Source organism: Lactuca serriola, chromosome 7, assembly GCF_051521515.1.
Source record: "Lactuca serriola cultivar US96UC23 chromosome 7, Lser_US96UC23_V15, whole genome shotgun sequence".
Taxonomy (NCBI): domain Eukaryota; kingdom Viridiplantae; phylum Streptophyta; class Magnoliopsida; order Asterales; family Asteraceae; genus Lactuca; species Lactuca serriola.
The window spans coordinates 160723155-160738018 of record NC_136414.1 but is presented as its reverse complement, the minus strand read 5'-3'; the positions used below and the strand labels follow the sequence as shown (position 1 = coordinate 160738018).

The 14864-nt window shown below is 35.0% G+C and overlaps 1 protein-coding gene across 2 annotated transcripts; it reads right to left on the bottom strand.

Annotated features, from left to right (window-relative positions):
• Positions 1-7952: 7952 nt before the first annotated feature.
• LOC145062401 (WD repeat-containing protein ATCSA-1-like) lies at positions 7953-12822 on the bottom strand. 2 transcript variants are annotated; one of them, XM_079010011.1, is made up of 11 exons: positions 12250-12822; positions 11734-12135; positions 11053-11652; positions 10289-10409; positions 9570-9830; positions 9406-9491; positions 9222-9300; positions 9079-9138; positions 8530-8659; positions 8305-8397; positions 7953-8189 (listed from the first exon to the last, which is right to left on the bottom strand). In XM_079010011.1, the coding sequence occupies exons 6-9, from the start codon at positions 9427-9429 to the stop codon at positions 8598-8600; spliced, it is 225 nt and encodes a 74-aa protein (XP_078866137.1). In that variant the 5' UTR covers positions 9430-9491; positions 9570-9830; positions 10289-10409; positions 11053-11652; positions 11734-12135; positions 12250-12822; the 3' UTR covers positions 7953-8189; positions 8305-8397; positions 8530-8597. The 2 variants fall into 2 exon arrangements, with proteins under 2 accessions (XP_078866137.1, XP_078866136.1); XM_079010010.1 differs by having other exon boundaries at positions 9222-9295.
• Positions 12823-14864: the final 2042 nt, after the last annotated feature.

Here is a 14864-nt window from a genome sequence, read left to right as displayed (position 1 = left end):
CTGAAAAATCTCGCATATATATATATATATATATATATATATATATATATATATATATATATATATATATATATATATATATATATATATGGCCGAAGCCTCGGATCCGAAGGAGGATGTGTAGGACAGGTGTCTCGCATGCGAGGAGGGCACACGTTAGAGGAAGAGGCGAAGCACGCGTCGGTCTCAGAAGCTTCAGACGATACATGCGTCATACGCCAGTTGGGCCGCACTTCGGTCGAATCAGCATCGGATACAAGGCGGCACGGGCTGATGCGAGTGCGAGGTGATGTGGCCAGATGTTGTCCATGCGAATATTCTCGGTTTTCCTTTATTTTTCGGTTTTTGTGCCAAAAACTTCCGAAATTCATAACTTTCGCATACGAACTCCGTTTTTAATGTTCTTTATATGAACGCGTAGGCGAGAATATAATCTGTAACTCTCTTTAGACTTCGTCGGCTAATTTTGACTATATTTTTTATATTTTTATTTTTAACAGACTGGGAGAGGAAAATCCATTAAAAATTCATAACTTCTTCATCCGAAGTCTGTTTTTGTTTGTCTTTTTACTGTTGTACTACTATTAAAAGGACCTTCGATTCTAGTTTAGGTTGTTTCGGCGAAAAACCACTCAATCTTTATTTCGAGTTTTTAGCTGTATATTGCTATATTGAATTTTAGAAAAATCGTAACTTCCTCACACGAAGTTAGATTTTGCCGTTCTATTTATGAAAGTTATCGGTTTAAGTTATTCTATAACTTTCATTTAGATTGTTAAGGCTAAAACACATTTTACTGAAAACTCACTTTTTATGCTGAACAGTGTCTTACCGGTTTTGTCGCGGATCCTCGATTGGTCATAACTTCTTCGTTATAACTCGGATTTCAGTGTTCTTTATATTTTTGGAAACCTTGTTATGATATCTAATACTTTATTTAACCCAAACAATAATATCGAACAATTTATTTTTAACGCTATTTTAAGTTGACTTTTGTTGACTTCAAAGGCTAGAAAATAACGGGTTGTTACATTATCCCCCCGTTAGAAGGAATTTTGTCCTGAAATTAAGTCTAAGAGGTACACGTGGAAGAATGTGAAAGGTACGGATTCACATTTGATCCTCTCACTCTTAAGTGGATTTCAGGTCCTCGATTTACATTTCTGTGGACCACCACTATCAGGATACGGTTTTGTTTTGTCATCTTTGTTTCACTGGCTAGGATTTCTACGGGAAAAAACAAGGTTGAGGTTCTCTCTTACCTCGAGCTGATTGAGTGGAATATCAAGAGTCTCATCGGAAAAACACTCTTTCAAGCTAAAGACATGGTAGATAAAGTGTACATTATGGAATTTTCGAGGTAGTCGGGCTTGTAAACGACTGGACCAATCCTAGTTAGAATCTTGAAAGGTCCTATGTACCTCGGATTTAGTATTTCACACTTTCCGAAACGTATCATGCCTTTCAAGGGTGAGACCTTCACATGACGTGGTCACCAACCTGGAATTCCAAGGGTTTTCTCCTATTGAAGGCGTAGTTTTTCTGACTGACTCTGGAAGTTTTACGTCGCTCCCAAATTCATACTTTCTTCTTGGTAGTTTCTTAGATGATTTTCGGACCAGCGAACATGCTGTCTGGAATTTGACTTCTAATTAGTTGCGTGTTACTTACTTTAATCTAGTGCAGAGAGGATCTGCACTTATTACCATAGAAGGTTTTGAATGGAGAAACTTTAATGCTAGTATGGTAAAGAACTCGACTAGTTTGAAAATTGATAACCCACGCTTTACCAAAGTTGATCACAAATGCTCTCAACATGACTTTTATTGGTTGAATCGTTCTTTCCTTATGTCTGTCAGTTTGTGGACGGTAGGCTATACTCATGTCTACCCTAGTTCTAAGAGGTTTTGAAGTGAATACCTGAATGGTAAGGTGATTCTACTATCTCAATCAGAGATAACCGATATTGGAACACCGTGCAGTCTACTAACTCTCTGACACATGTTTTAGTTAGCTTCTCTATCTTGCTCGTTTACTTCAACTTCCAGGAAGTGTGTAGTATGGGTTAGTTTGTCGTTGATCACCCAAAATGGTATCAAGTCCACCCGTTGCCTTGGGTAAATTGATTATGAAGCCCTATTGCAATCCGCTACCACTTCCACTCAGGTATCTCCGGTTATTGTAGTAAGCATGTGGGCTCTTGCTCTGAAGTTCATGATAAGACTCATACTTGGCTCATCCACCATTACCTCGTGTATACAATTCATATACAATTTAGATTTACAAGACGTTTGGATGGGTGGCTCTGCCCCAAGTCCACAACCAAACAAGAAAAAGGATATAGGGCGAAACCGCACATCTTATATCTTGTTAAGTCTAAATTATATACCACTCTTACGTATATACTTAGCAGTAATAGATTAACCTTATGAGTTCTTAGACTCTATTCTAGAACTTGACTTGCGGCACAAGTGATCTCCCTATGAGATCTATTGGGGTACTTCGGGTGGTTACTGGCTTCTGAGACTTCTTTAATGCTTTTCGCTTCAAGTTTCCTATCTACTGATTAGACTAGAAGGGTGTGGTACCTTTTGTATGGGTACTTCTAAAGTTCTGAAGCGAGAGATGATATAAGGGTTCGTATTAGTTTTCGCGTTATAGATTGAAATAATTTCATTTGTGTGAGAACCCTATATTTCCCAAAAGCATTGTAAACACTCGAAAGCTAAAAGCAACGAAATTAACCTCGAAAATAAAGTGTTCAAGTATCTAAGTTGGGATGCATCAAATATTAGATATCATGCCAAGGTTTCCAAAAACATAAAGAACGCTCAAAACCAGGTTATATTGAAGAAATTATAACCACTCGTATATTTACGACACGACGTTAAAACATTATTTGACGTAAAAAGTAAAATCTTAATAAAATGCATTTTTAGCCTTAAGTATCTAAACAAAAGTCGTAGATCTCGTTGAATGGTGAGCGTGCATAAAAAGATCGCCCAAATTGGACCTCGTATGAAGAAGTTACGAATTTTCAAAGTTTCGTAACAGTAGTAGAGGGCTAAAAACTCGGATTTAAGATCGAGTGTTATTTAGCTATCGCCACCTAAACGGAAGTTGAAGATCTCCTCAGTGGTAATAAAACGATAAAAAGACAAACGAAAACCGACGTCGAATAAAGAACCTACGAATTTTTAACGAATTTTAGGAGGCCCGGCCTATTAAAAATATATCATTAAAATTAAAGTCAAAACTAGACAACGGAGTCTAAATGAAAGTTGTAGAGCATAATCTCACCTACGCGTGGATATAAAGACACGAAAAACGGAGCTCGTACGCGAAAGTTACGGAATTTAGAAGAGGACAGGCTGGATTACGCCCCGCGTTCTCTGGGAATACGCCCCGCGTACTAGACCCAGAGTCGAGTCCCATCGGCCCGCCCAAGCTACGCTTAGCTAGCCAGGAGTCGTAAGCCATGATGCATTTTTACGCCCAGCGTAACGAGGTACGCGCTGCGTACGTGAGTACGCCCCGCGTACTCCAAATTTACGCCCCGCGTACTCACTCTTCCAGCACTATAAATAGATGGCATGAGCTTCGAGTTTTGGCACACCTTCACAATTCCTCAGCCATTCTCCCAGCTCCAGAGACCATTTTCTTACCTTGGTTTCCGCACTCGAGCCTCCGACGAAAGATTTACGCTGCAGAGATCCCCGAAGAGCCCGACGACGCAACCATCCGCGGTCGAAGTTCTGCTCAACCCTAGCCTCTCTCTTCAAACTTAACGAGTGAGTTCATACCCCTACTTTTCAATTCTTTTTAAGTTTTAGGGGGGGAAATACAAGTACATTACGAATCAAAGTATCATTTTATAAACATAATTATATTATCGTTCTTATAGGGTTTCGATACAAAAATAACTTTATGTTTAAAGGGCTATTATATCACCAAGTTGTTATCACCAAATGGGAACATACTTTTGAGAAACTATAATGAGCATTGTATTCCAGTTATTCATACATTTACATATACATCTCGACAAATGAAATACTTTCAAAAGAAGTAAAGTCTTTATTATCGTAAATCTGTTTATACCAAGTAATGTGAGACATTTAAACTTCAACGTACTCGTATGTATGCATTTCAAGTCCTGTATGATATACCATAATCTCTTGGAGAGAGAGCGTGATACTTGTGTATAGATCTATACGGGATTGACAATCCCGCACCTAAACTATTAGCTATAGTCAGACCGGCAGGTCTGGGGTGACAAATGTCATAACACTACAACACCTGAAGAATGTTGTTACAGGCCGTCAGTGTGAATAGTATGGTTATAAAACTCACATAAAAGTATAAAAACAAGTTTGATGTACAAGATTCATATATGCATTTCAGTTTTCCATTTTATTGTTAACACAAATTTTATCACTATTATTCAAGCATGGAAAACACTAATGCACTCCAACACGGGAAACTTTTCAAATCATTTATAGAAAATATTGGATTTTCTGAAAACCTCGTTCATCGATTTACTATCAAAAAGGACATACTTTTCAATGCAAAACACTTATGAACTCACCAACTTAATTGTTGACACTTTTTCGAAACCACTTGTATTTCTCAGGGAATCAGTAATACAGGTAACCACCAGCTTTTGGCGAAGGGAACACTAAAGATGTTTTATTATTGAACATTTATCATCTCATTGTAATATTCTTTTGCTAATATGTATAACGTAACAACATACGTTTTCATTATATATGTGATGGTTGTGTTACTTTCTTTACAATATTCAATGGTTGTGATACTACGTGAAGTCATCCACCCCCGAATGTTTCCGCCATTCTGGTTTGGGGGTGTGACAATTTGATGGTTGACTAAGGTGAAAGTTCTTTTTCACAACTTAGGAACTTTTGCATGGTGAGGATCAAGCCAAACCATAATGGATGGCGATGTTGGAATTTCTCAACGTACTAAATATTAAGTCGATTTGGAAGAAATGGTTATCAGGACGATGTGCTATAATATGCACCTCTGCTTTCAGTGTTTTTGGTTTTGTCTTTGATATTATTACCACGAACTTTTTTATCTGAAATTAATGAGCACTAACAATACGAGTGTTCTGATAATTTGAAATAATGAACTTTCATGAAATGATCCCTACAGGGTCTCCATATAACCGCTTGGTGTATAAAAGTCATGTATAATTAATATTGAAAAGACAGTTGACTAAGTGACCCTGCTCTAAATCCACAACAAAAACAAGGAGCAGGAAATGAGGCAAAACTACTCACTCTAAATCTACAAATCTTAATTATAAATGACTCTCTAAGCCATCATAGCTTACCTATTGAGTTTTATATGAGTGTTGTGATTTGGTTCGAAAGAGAGAGTAATTATAATTATGATTAATGATTGGGGTTTGGAAGCGTACCAAAATATAGCAGGGTTCTTTGACGTCTCCCCATGATCTGGGGTGAAACTCCTCCTGCTCCCCCGTCATTCTTCTCTGTTGGACAGTCCTTCTTGAAATGTCCTGTTTCACCACATAGATGGCAAATTGGACTAACTCCGACATTAGTGGTTGAAGTAATGAACTGGACCGGAGTTCTACAGATGTGGGTGGTGTGCCCCTTCATGTTGCATCTATTGTAATGCAACACTCGACAAACTCCATAATGATGGTAATTGCACTAGTTGTAGTGTGGGAGGTTTCCTAAGAACGGTATGGTCGGTGTTGAGACAGGAGGGTTGATAAGGGTATTGGCTGCTCCAATTTGTTTCCCTTTGGTAGGTCCTTGAGTTGAAATACTCCCTTTCTCATTCTTGAACTTTCGCTTCAGGATATTAGGATTGAGGTCTGGAGTATCTTTACAAGTAGGCACTCATTGCTGTACTTGGTTATCACGACGATCGGAATTGCAGATAGTATTACGACTAACATTTGCGTTGTTAGCATTAAGGTGCGCCATGACAGCTCCTACGACTACTGTGATTGCACCTTGAAACGTAGCCAAATCTATCTGAAGAATTGGTGTTTTTCCGGTGGGTTGGTTATATTTTTTCGGAGGCATGATTCTGTTACACGATGAGAAAACGAGCTCGTGAGCAACGATGGTTGTCTCTAAATGTATTCTAATCATTTATGTATATATATAATTTTCGTTTTGTTATTCGGTTCTCAATGTTTCGACCTACATCCCTATGATGCAGTCCTGGTAAAAAGCAGAAGTAAGTTTTTTGAATGGTTATAAACCGAGTCTCGTCCGAACTAAGTTATCTTTGACTGGTGGATACCATGTTCCAACTTTCGAAAAGATTTGATAACAATTCAAAACATAGTCTATAAGGAATAGACTTATGAGTTTTTAGAAATAATCACTCTCAATTGAGATATCGTGATCCGATTTACTGTTATTAATGTTACACAATTAGGCACTCAAACACTTCACATGTTTCATGTATGGCTTCCCTCTATTCTCTGTTCTATTCTTGGTGGTAAAGATTTGCTCTCTCATGATATCTACATGGTATCCTTATCTTCTGTAGGTATATTGAATTCCTGTGTCGTCTAACTTCCGATTCTGACATTAATCCTCATTACTTCATAATGGAGAGTTTCGAATCCCAGAAGTTCATGCGAACCTCTCATTGGTGTCCATAATAAGGTAAAGGCACTTAGTGATTTTTATAATTTCTTCACTCCTTGTTGGTTTCCTTCTCGGAATCTTCTTAATGAAACTCTTCTGGATCCTCGTTGACTCCTCTGTTGATTGTGGGAGTGGTTACATCTATCTAAGTGGTTTATACGAGAATGGGAATGTCTAAAGAATCTAAGAGATTAATAAAAATTTGAATCTTTACGAAGATGATCCTTTCCGGTCTTTCTATAATTACATAGTGTGTAAAGATTATATATAATTCGGATCATATAGACCTTCGAATAAGTGATTCTACTCTAAAACCACAACTAAATAAGGAACAAGAAGTGTAGTGAAAATCACCTATTTTAAGTCTATAAAATCTCAACTATATATAACTTTAACGTATACACTTACTAATTATAGATCTACCAGAAAAGGTCTTTTAAAATTTCCCGAAAGTTATTTATGGTTCCTAAAATACTCCTTTAGTATTTAATCATATGTTTGATTCTAGAACTTCTTGATATATTATGTTGATAAGTTTTCAGTTTTGTTGCTATAGCATTATAAAATACTCCTATAGTATTTTAAACTTTACGTTTGGTTCTAATATTCTTCTGGTATTTAGGTAAGATTTAGACTTGTTGCAACACCAATATCACTCCCAAGCACATGTTGGTCGTATCTCAAATAAATATAGTTGATCAGGCTATATTTATTGTAGATATCACTAAATAACTGCCCAGGTTTGATGGTAATGTCCAACCTCTAAATACTTTTGTTTTGTTCTTCTTTTGATACTCGTTCTAGTATATATATATATATATATATATATATATATATATATATATACACACACACACACACTACTACTACTACTACTAGAAAAACAGCCTTTTACGACGCCCAATGCGTGTCGTAAAACGCTCAGACAACGCCCAATGCGTGTCAAGGAAGGCCCTGTCATAATGATAGATGACACGCTTTTGCGTTTCGTCTATTATCGACGTGCAATTACGACCCACTTTTATGACACACAATGCGTATTAAGGAAGGCCCTATCATAAAGGAAAACGACACACATTTGCGTGTCGTAACTATACGACGCACATTTAGGACACACATTGTGTATCATTAAAGCCCCTGTCATAAAGAAAGATGACACACATTTGCGTGTCATAAACATCAGTAACCATTTACGATATACATATATGACGTGCCTTTACGATACTCTTTTACACATAATACAAAAATATTGAAACAAATATATACGAAAACAATCAATTTTATCGAATAACATCATGTCAAAAAATTGTAATACATTGATATTAAAGGGATCTGATTGTACATTATTATTAAGAGATTTTCCCTACCTATATAACCTAATACTACATTGCTATAAAGGGGCACCTTCTTGTTTAAGTAACTCATCACTAAGCTGTCTTAAGAAGCTCGAAACCATTCATGTAACCAACCAATCATCATGTCTCTTAGCTTCAATATCAATCCCAACTTGTGATCAAGAACAACACGAAAATCCTACACAATAATCATGTCAGTTGTACGATATCAATATCAACTAATTAATAATACACATGGTATGTATATATGAGAGTGGAATCAAAATTATCTACCAATAAGAGTTTTGTACTACCTTGAATCAAAGTATTTTTGGTGGCCTCAAGGGTAACTCTCAAAAGATACTCCTTGCTTGTGCCATCTTCCTTTTGAATTTGCAGGAGAGTGTCTGGCAGTTCAAATCAGAAAAGAAAACCAACCAAACCATTACACTTTTATCCTTGTTCATATTAAAAAATTCCTTTCTATACATATACATATACATATCCAGAGAGTGACAATTAATCAACACAAAACATACCACCAGCCCTGGCACATAAGCACCGGTTGAAAATGAAATCATTTTGTCTTGAATTTTGTAATGTAAACTCAACCACTTGTTGGAAGATTCTCTTTCAGAAGCCACTTATCAGCTGTGTCATATGCATTATCTGTGAACACACAATAACCATCACCCTACCACCTTTTCTTATCAGTAAATTAAAAAAATGGTGCATGTGCTTCCTGGTTTTTACTTCAAAACTGAAACATTTTTCAATTATGGTCCTTGTTCAGAGTCCAACAATGAACATTTCAATTTTCCTAATTGAAACGGATCAAGGAAACAATTCTCAACTAACTAGATAATAATAATTATCTAATAACTCTACATATATCGATCTTGATCCCAAGGACTTTCTGATTTTAAGGTTTTATATCAATTTTAGTCCCTATTTCAAGATTTCATATCAATTTTGGTCCCTATTCCAAAATTGAAAACACAAGGAACTTTTTTTTAACTTAATCTTTTTTCTTAATAATGATCCATTATGTTACCAAATCATATCTTCATATAAAAAAAAGAAAGTACCTAATCTGTTATATGGTAATTTAAGAATAGGTTCACCTTCTCCAATATCCACGTCAAACTCTGATTTACAAGTTTTTGTGGTATTAGTATAAATGAATAAAAAAAGAAGCATAGGAAATAAAGTCAAAAGTCAAAAGGCTCACCATAATCATATTGTACTCCATCAAAAACGGGGCGCTTCATGCCATTGCCATCATCAGGCCCATCAGTTACTTCCCTAATCTAAAATAGGCAAAAGAAAATGCTAATTAATGAGAACAACTTATCATCACACCTGATGATTAGAATCAAATCATTTAGTGCATTAAACACCATTCTGAATAATACCTTATCCCATGTTTGATTCATCATATTCCTAATGAAGACATAGCTGTCTTGTAAACCTTTCCTAGCATCTTAAAATCCATCAGCACCTATTAAAAAAAATATCAATTTGAAAGCAAAACACAGTGATGGATTGGGGTAAAAGAAAGAATCATATATGTTTTTACCTGTGAGGTGTTGGTATCCCAAACATTGATGTGGTGATTAAATGAGCTTGTGACAAAAAGACCTGTATCATTTGGATACCATATGGTTATGGATATGGCATATTTGAGACCATTTTGATGCTGCTTATCGACATGAAGTATGGGCTTATGCTTAGCAATCAGACCACCTCCCTCATAGTCTCTTGCACGTTGGATATCATAGACAGTAAGTGATGCATCAAATGCTCCAGATAACAAATATCTTCCCTCTGTCAAATCAACCTGAAAAAATATTCATTTTTATTTGCATGTTTAATAAGAATAGATTAATTACTCCAACAATAATAAAGATTTAAATTAGAACTTGATTAATGAGGATAAAATGAAAATGTTATTGAGAGAAGGGAGTAAAATGCCAAAAAAAAAAAAACAATTACGGAAGAATATTAGAATATGTGGTTGGAGATAATTAACAAAAAAAAAATCCTTCAACTCTAACCGTATAACATTTTCAAAGAATGATTGAAACAGTAGAAATATATACAAAAAACCTCCAATTGGAGGTGCTCTAAGTTAACTTTTTCATTATAATTCAAAAAAAACTCTTAAAAGCCAAAAAAGAAATGTGTAAAAATTCTGGTACATCAGCAAAAGTACATGTAGAAGGCATTCCCTCAATCTCCTTCTCAAAAGCACCTCTATTGTAAAAAGAATATATACACAAAAGAAAAGAGGCAAACCTGCTGGATGGGTGTTTGGGCTAAAGCCAGAGTCATCAACGAAGAGCGCCTACTCTTCCTTCGACTTGTAACATTTTTCATTTATCTGCTTGCTTCCATCATTCAGCAACAAGTCCACTTCCTGCAAAATAAATTTTTAAAAAGTCCCATTACATATAAATTAAATATACCAGAAAAAGCAAAAACCAAGCCATTTGAAAAAACAAAGAGTTCAGTTTTTTTGTATAAAAAAACAAAATTTTAGGTTTTTATTTTGTTTTGATACAAAAATAAAAACCATAGTGAACTTAATTAATTATTTAGGGTCTTTCTAGTCTCCATTGAAATACTCCACTTAGTTGTGATATTAGATATAAACTTTAAGATTGTTTTTTGTTTTTTTCTATTAAATAATGTGAAATTCAACAAATATATTCAGATATTTTCATGAATCCATATATTTTATTACTATTTTTTTGCTTTATGCAACTGAAAAGGCGAAAAAAATAGAAAGTCAATCCGGTTGAATTTAAAATCCAAAAAAAAAAAAAAAAAGGAGAGAGAGAGTTTAATTTGGGACTAAAAACCGAACTTTTTGGTTCGTTTTCAGTTTTATGCAGAAACCAAACCTCCTTTCATGGAAAAATCCTCCTTTCATGACTTTCTCTATTAGTATTAAGTCGTTTTTTTACGTTAAGTCAAATGTGGTTATTATTTTTTTGATTTACTGAAAACAAATCGTATTAATTTTGAAGTAGTGAGTCTATAAAGGAAATGTTACTTACATATTATAAGAGGGACAACCATAGCAATCTTTCCGACATCCTCATCCGCTTGCATTATCTTTTTAAGGCGAACCTAATTGATATACTAAGTGACACTAACATAAGATATAAATAAATTTGAAGCATCTAAGCAGTTATGAGAAACTCATAAACAATAAAAGACTAGAAAATAATATAAAACAAAAAATCTATAACATAAATATAATATTGTTTGTGGAAGGCATGAACATTATAGGTTACATAGGATAATGTCTACCAAGTTCAAGAGAAACGATTGTATCCTTTATACACAATACAACATATGACCAATAGGAAAATTGATATGAGCTAACCAGTGACCTATGCAACAGTAAAAAGTTAATGTATTACCCATTTTATGCAGTTATCTCCCACTAGTATATTACCCATACTTTAGGTAGATAATGTATAAATTGGTAGCAAACTGAAACCTAGCAGCATTAGTCAATAAGAAATCTACTTTGTTTCACAAATTGGTAAAAAGATTTTTCAAATAGTTACCAAACGAACTGTGCCTTCTAAATATTTGCATAAGCCAAGTGGCCAAGACAACACTAACAAGTAGATCAAAGCCCCTATCGCCTGAAATAAAATATATAAACTAAGTTATGTACTTTAAGGTGAGGTCATGGATACTTTTTATATGTTTTGAAATACAAATACCTTAAGAAGATTGCGTAATATTAGGTTAAGATCATTTCCAATAACCCGTGACAATCTGATCCAAACCAACTAGTCAAATCTCCAATACTATCAAAGTCAAAAAAGTTTATATCCTGTGAAAAGAGTGAGGTTACAGATGATGTTGATATATCATAATGATGTTTTTCTCCAAAAAGTTTCATATAACCTCGTAATCAAATTATTAATAAAAATGGATTTATTGGGCAAATTGAACCTAGATACAAAGTCTTGTAGTTCAACCATCTTGTGCTCAAGTCCTTTTGTTGCATATAGATAGACAAGGTAGCCAAAAGTGGTCTCATCTAGGTAAACACCTAACAGAGACATTATGTCGAGCACCTTGTATGCATCAGTAACCGATTCTTGTTCAAGGCAACAACCCTACAAAATAGCATTATAACCAGACAAATTGAGTTATATATCAACCAATAGATCTGATAGTACATAAAAAATATCTAAAATGAAAAAAAATAATAAAAATAAAAAAACATATACCGTCCATGGCGGTTATACGGGTGTAAGGTCGTTTAGAAGGAAAGGAGAGACGTATCTGAGAATTGACATTTTGGAAGGGTGATTAAGTTGTGAAGAGTGAAGTGGTGTCGAGCTTCAAAGAGCGGCAGAGCCCGAAGAAAAGAGGCGGAGTAGCAGCGGGGGATTTAGGACCGGAGAGTAGCGGGGGATTTAGGACCGGAGAGTTGGGATGCTGGTGTAAGAGAAGTTGAAATTATCGCTAAAGTAAACCCTAATTTAGGGCTTGGAGGCCATAAAAATGGTGATAGTTGGTAGCAAGTGGTGAATGGGGGGACAGACGTGTATTGAATATGATCTAGGGTTCATTGTTGTTTGTAGTTGATACCATGGTTACAGAGCACCAAAAATCTGAAAGGGAGAATGTTTCACAACCACATAGTGCTAATAGGGTATCATCTGTAGAGGATTTTACAGCAGAAGGAGGAGATGCATCACTTTGATAACATCAACATCAAAAAAGATGAAGGGAGAGGATCAGAGAACAAGCGGGCTTTTGAATTTTTGAGGATTTCATTTCCCCCGGTAGGTATTAAAGGATGGAGGTGCGTTTCACTAAAAAAATATAAAACGACATTGGTAGACGACACCCTTTTAAGGTAGGTGCCCTCCGTGTTTGTAATTTTTTTTGTTGGACACCAATTTTTGGGCACGCAAAAATGTGTGTTCTCTATCCTTCATATTTTGAAAAACTAACATTATTTTTAGGACACGCATAAAAAGCGTATCGTAAATCAGTGCGTGTCGTTAAAGGGCTGTTTTCTAGTAGTGATAGATTTTGAATGTACTTATACTTTTATAAAATATTGTTATATTTTCAAGTATAACTCTTGGTCAGAGTGTTTTTATCCCAGTGGGTTTATAGTTGCATATCTTTTATGAATTGATATACTGAGTTCACTATAAACAATGCTCTTATACAAATCTGTCACACCCCCAAACCAGATCGACGGAAACGTTTGGGGGCGGAGGACGTCATGTTCAGTATCACAACACATGCATATAGAAATCAAAGTACAACAACCATTGCATTAGTAATGTATAAGTATTTACATAAGTGTTCTTACAATAGATAATCGATATCAAAAGTAGATATAGTAAAAGATAAAAGACGCAACAGGGTACTAAGTTGTCTTCTCAAAAGCTCCGGGAGGGTACCTGTCTACTGGATTCCTGAGAATACAAGTTATTTTGAAAGAGAGGATCAACATTTAAGCCGGTGAGTTCATCAGTATTTTATTATGGTTGTTTTTAGTTTTAAGAAAGTGATTGAATACGCTCCAGAAAGTCCTATACTTTCTGATTTACAGTTGAAAAGTAGTTTTATTTCTTAAAAATACACTATTGGTGTAATAATAACCCTATAATCATGATTGAAAAGGGTTAACATATGATAAAGTTGTAAATATCAAGATTTACCATTTATAGTTTTACTTATATAAAACTATATGAAGTTGCTTATTTATTCATACACTAACTGCACTATTCAATACCAAATTTGTGAGTTATCATACCCATGCTTGATGACCTAAGGCTCGCCTGAAACATGACGTCCTTCAGGTGTCGAAATCTGGTACGACAATTGTCACCCCAAGCCTGCCGGCCTAGCGAACAGTTAAGGTGCGGGATTTCTAGTCTTGTATAGATCGATACACAAGTGTCACGCTCTCCCTCAAAGAGACTCTTGTTATAATATTCAGGAATTTTGTTCTATACTTATGTTGGATATTATTCCTTTTATATATCAGCTCAGATACCGATTGTTGGAAATATAAAAATCTAATCACCACAACAAAAGGCTTTGTTACCAATTACTGTGTGACAGATATATAAGCTTAAGATATAAGATGCAGATATATATAAAGAATAATAATTGCGAAATAAGTATAAATATGAAAGCTATAAATGACTGAAAGTTATAATAATGTAAATGACAGTATTTAAATGACGTAAAGCTATAAATAATGTAACCGACTGTATTTAAATGACGTAAAGCTATAATAAAGTATATAAGTATATAAATATATATCAAGTAGGTTCGTCAATAAATTGACTGAACTAGACTCATGCAACGACCGGTCGATATTTGTTCTCTTGGAAGGACTGGTCGATATTGGTTCTTTGAATGACTGGTCGATATTTGTTCAAAGATCAGTTTAATCCATATTATGGCCCAATTAGATGATTCTTGGCCCAAAATAAATCAAGAAATGATTTTTATGGCCTATTAGGGCTAATTAGGTTAGTTATGCCCAATAAGGTCCATTATGGTATTTTATTTCATTTTAGGCCCAATATGGCCAAAAATAATAAAATAAATGGAAGTGGGTCCAATTAGAGCCCATTTAAGAGTTCTAAGCCCAAGATAGTCAAATTCGAAGCTTATTGGTCCATTGGGCCCAATAAGGAAATCCTAGTCCAAAATGGACTTACACCAGGATTTCTAGGGTTTCCTATTATTTTATTGACTATTTGCAGTGCTTGTATGAAGTGTTTGATTGAAGTTTTGTTGTTATTGAATAAGCATAATACATGCTTTCACATTATTGGTTCACATTTGTTATCATTGTTCAATGTTT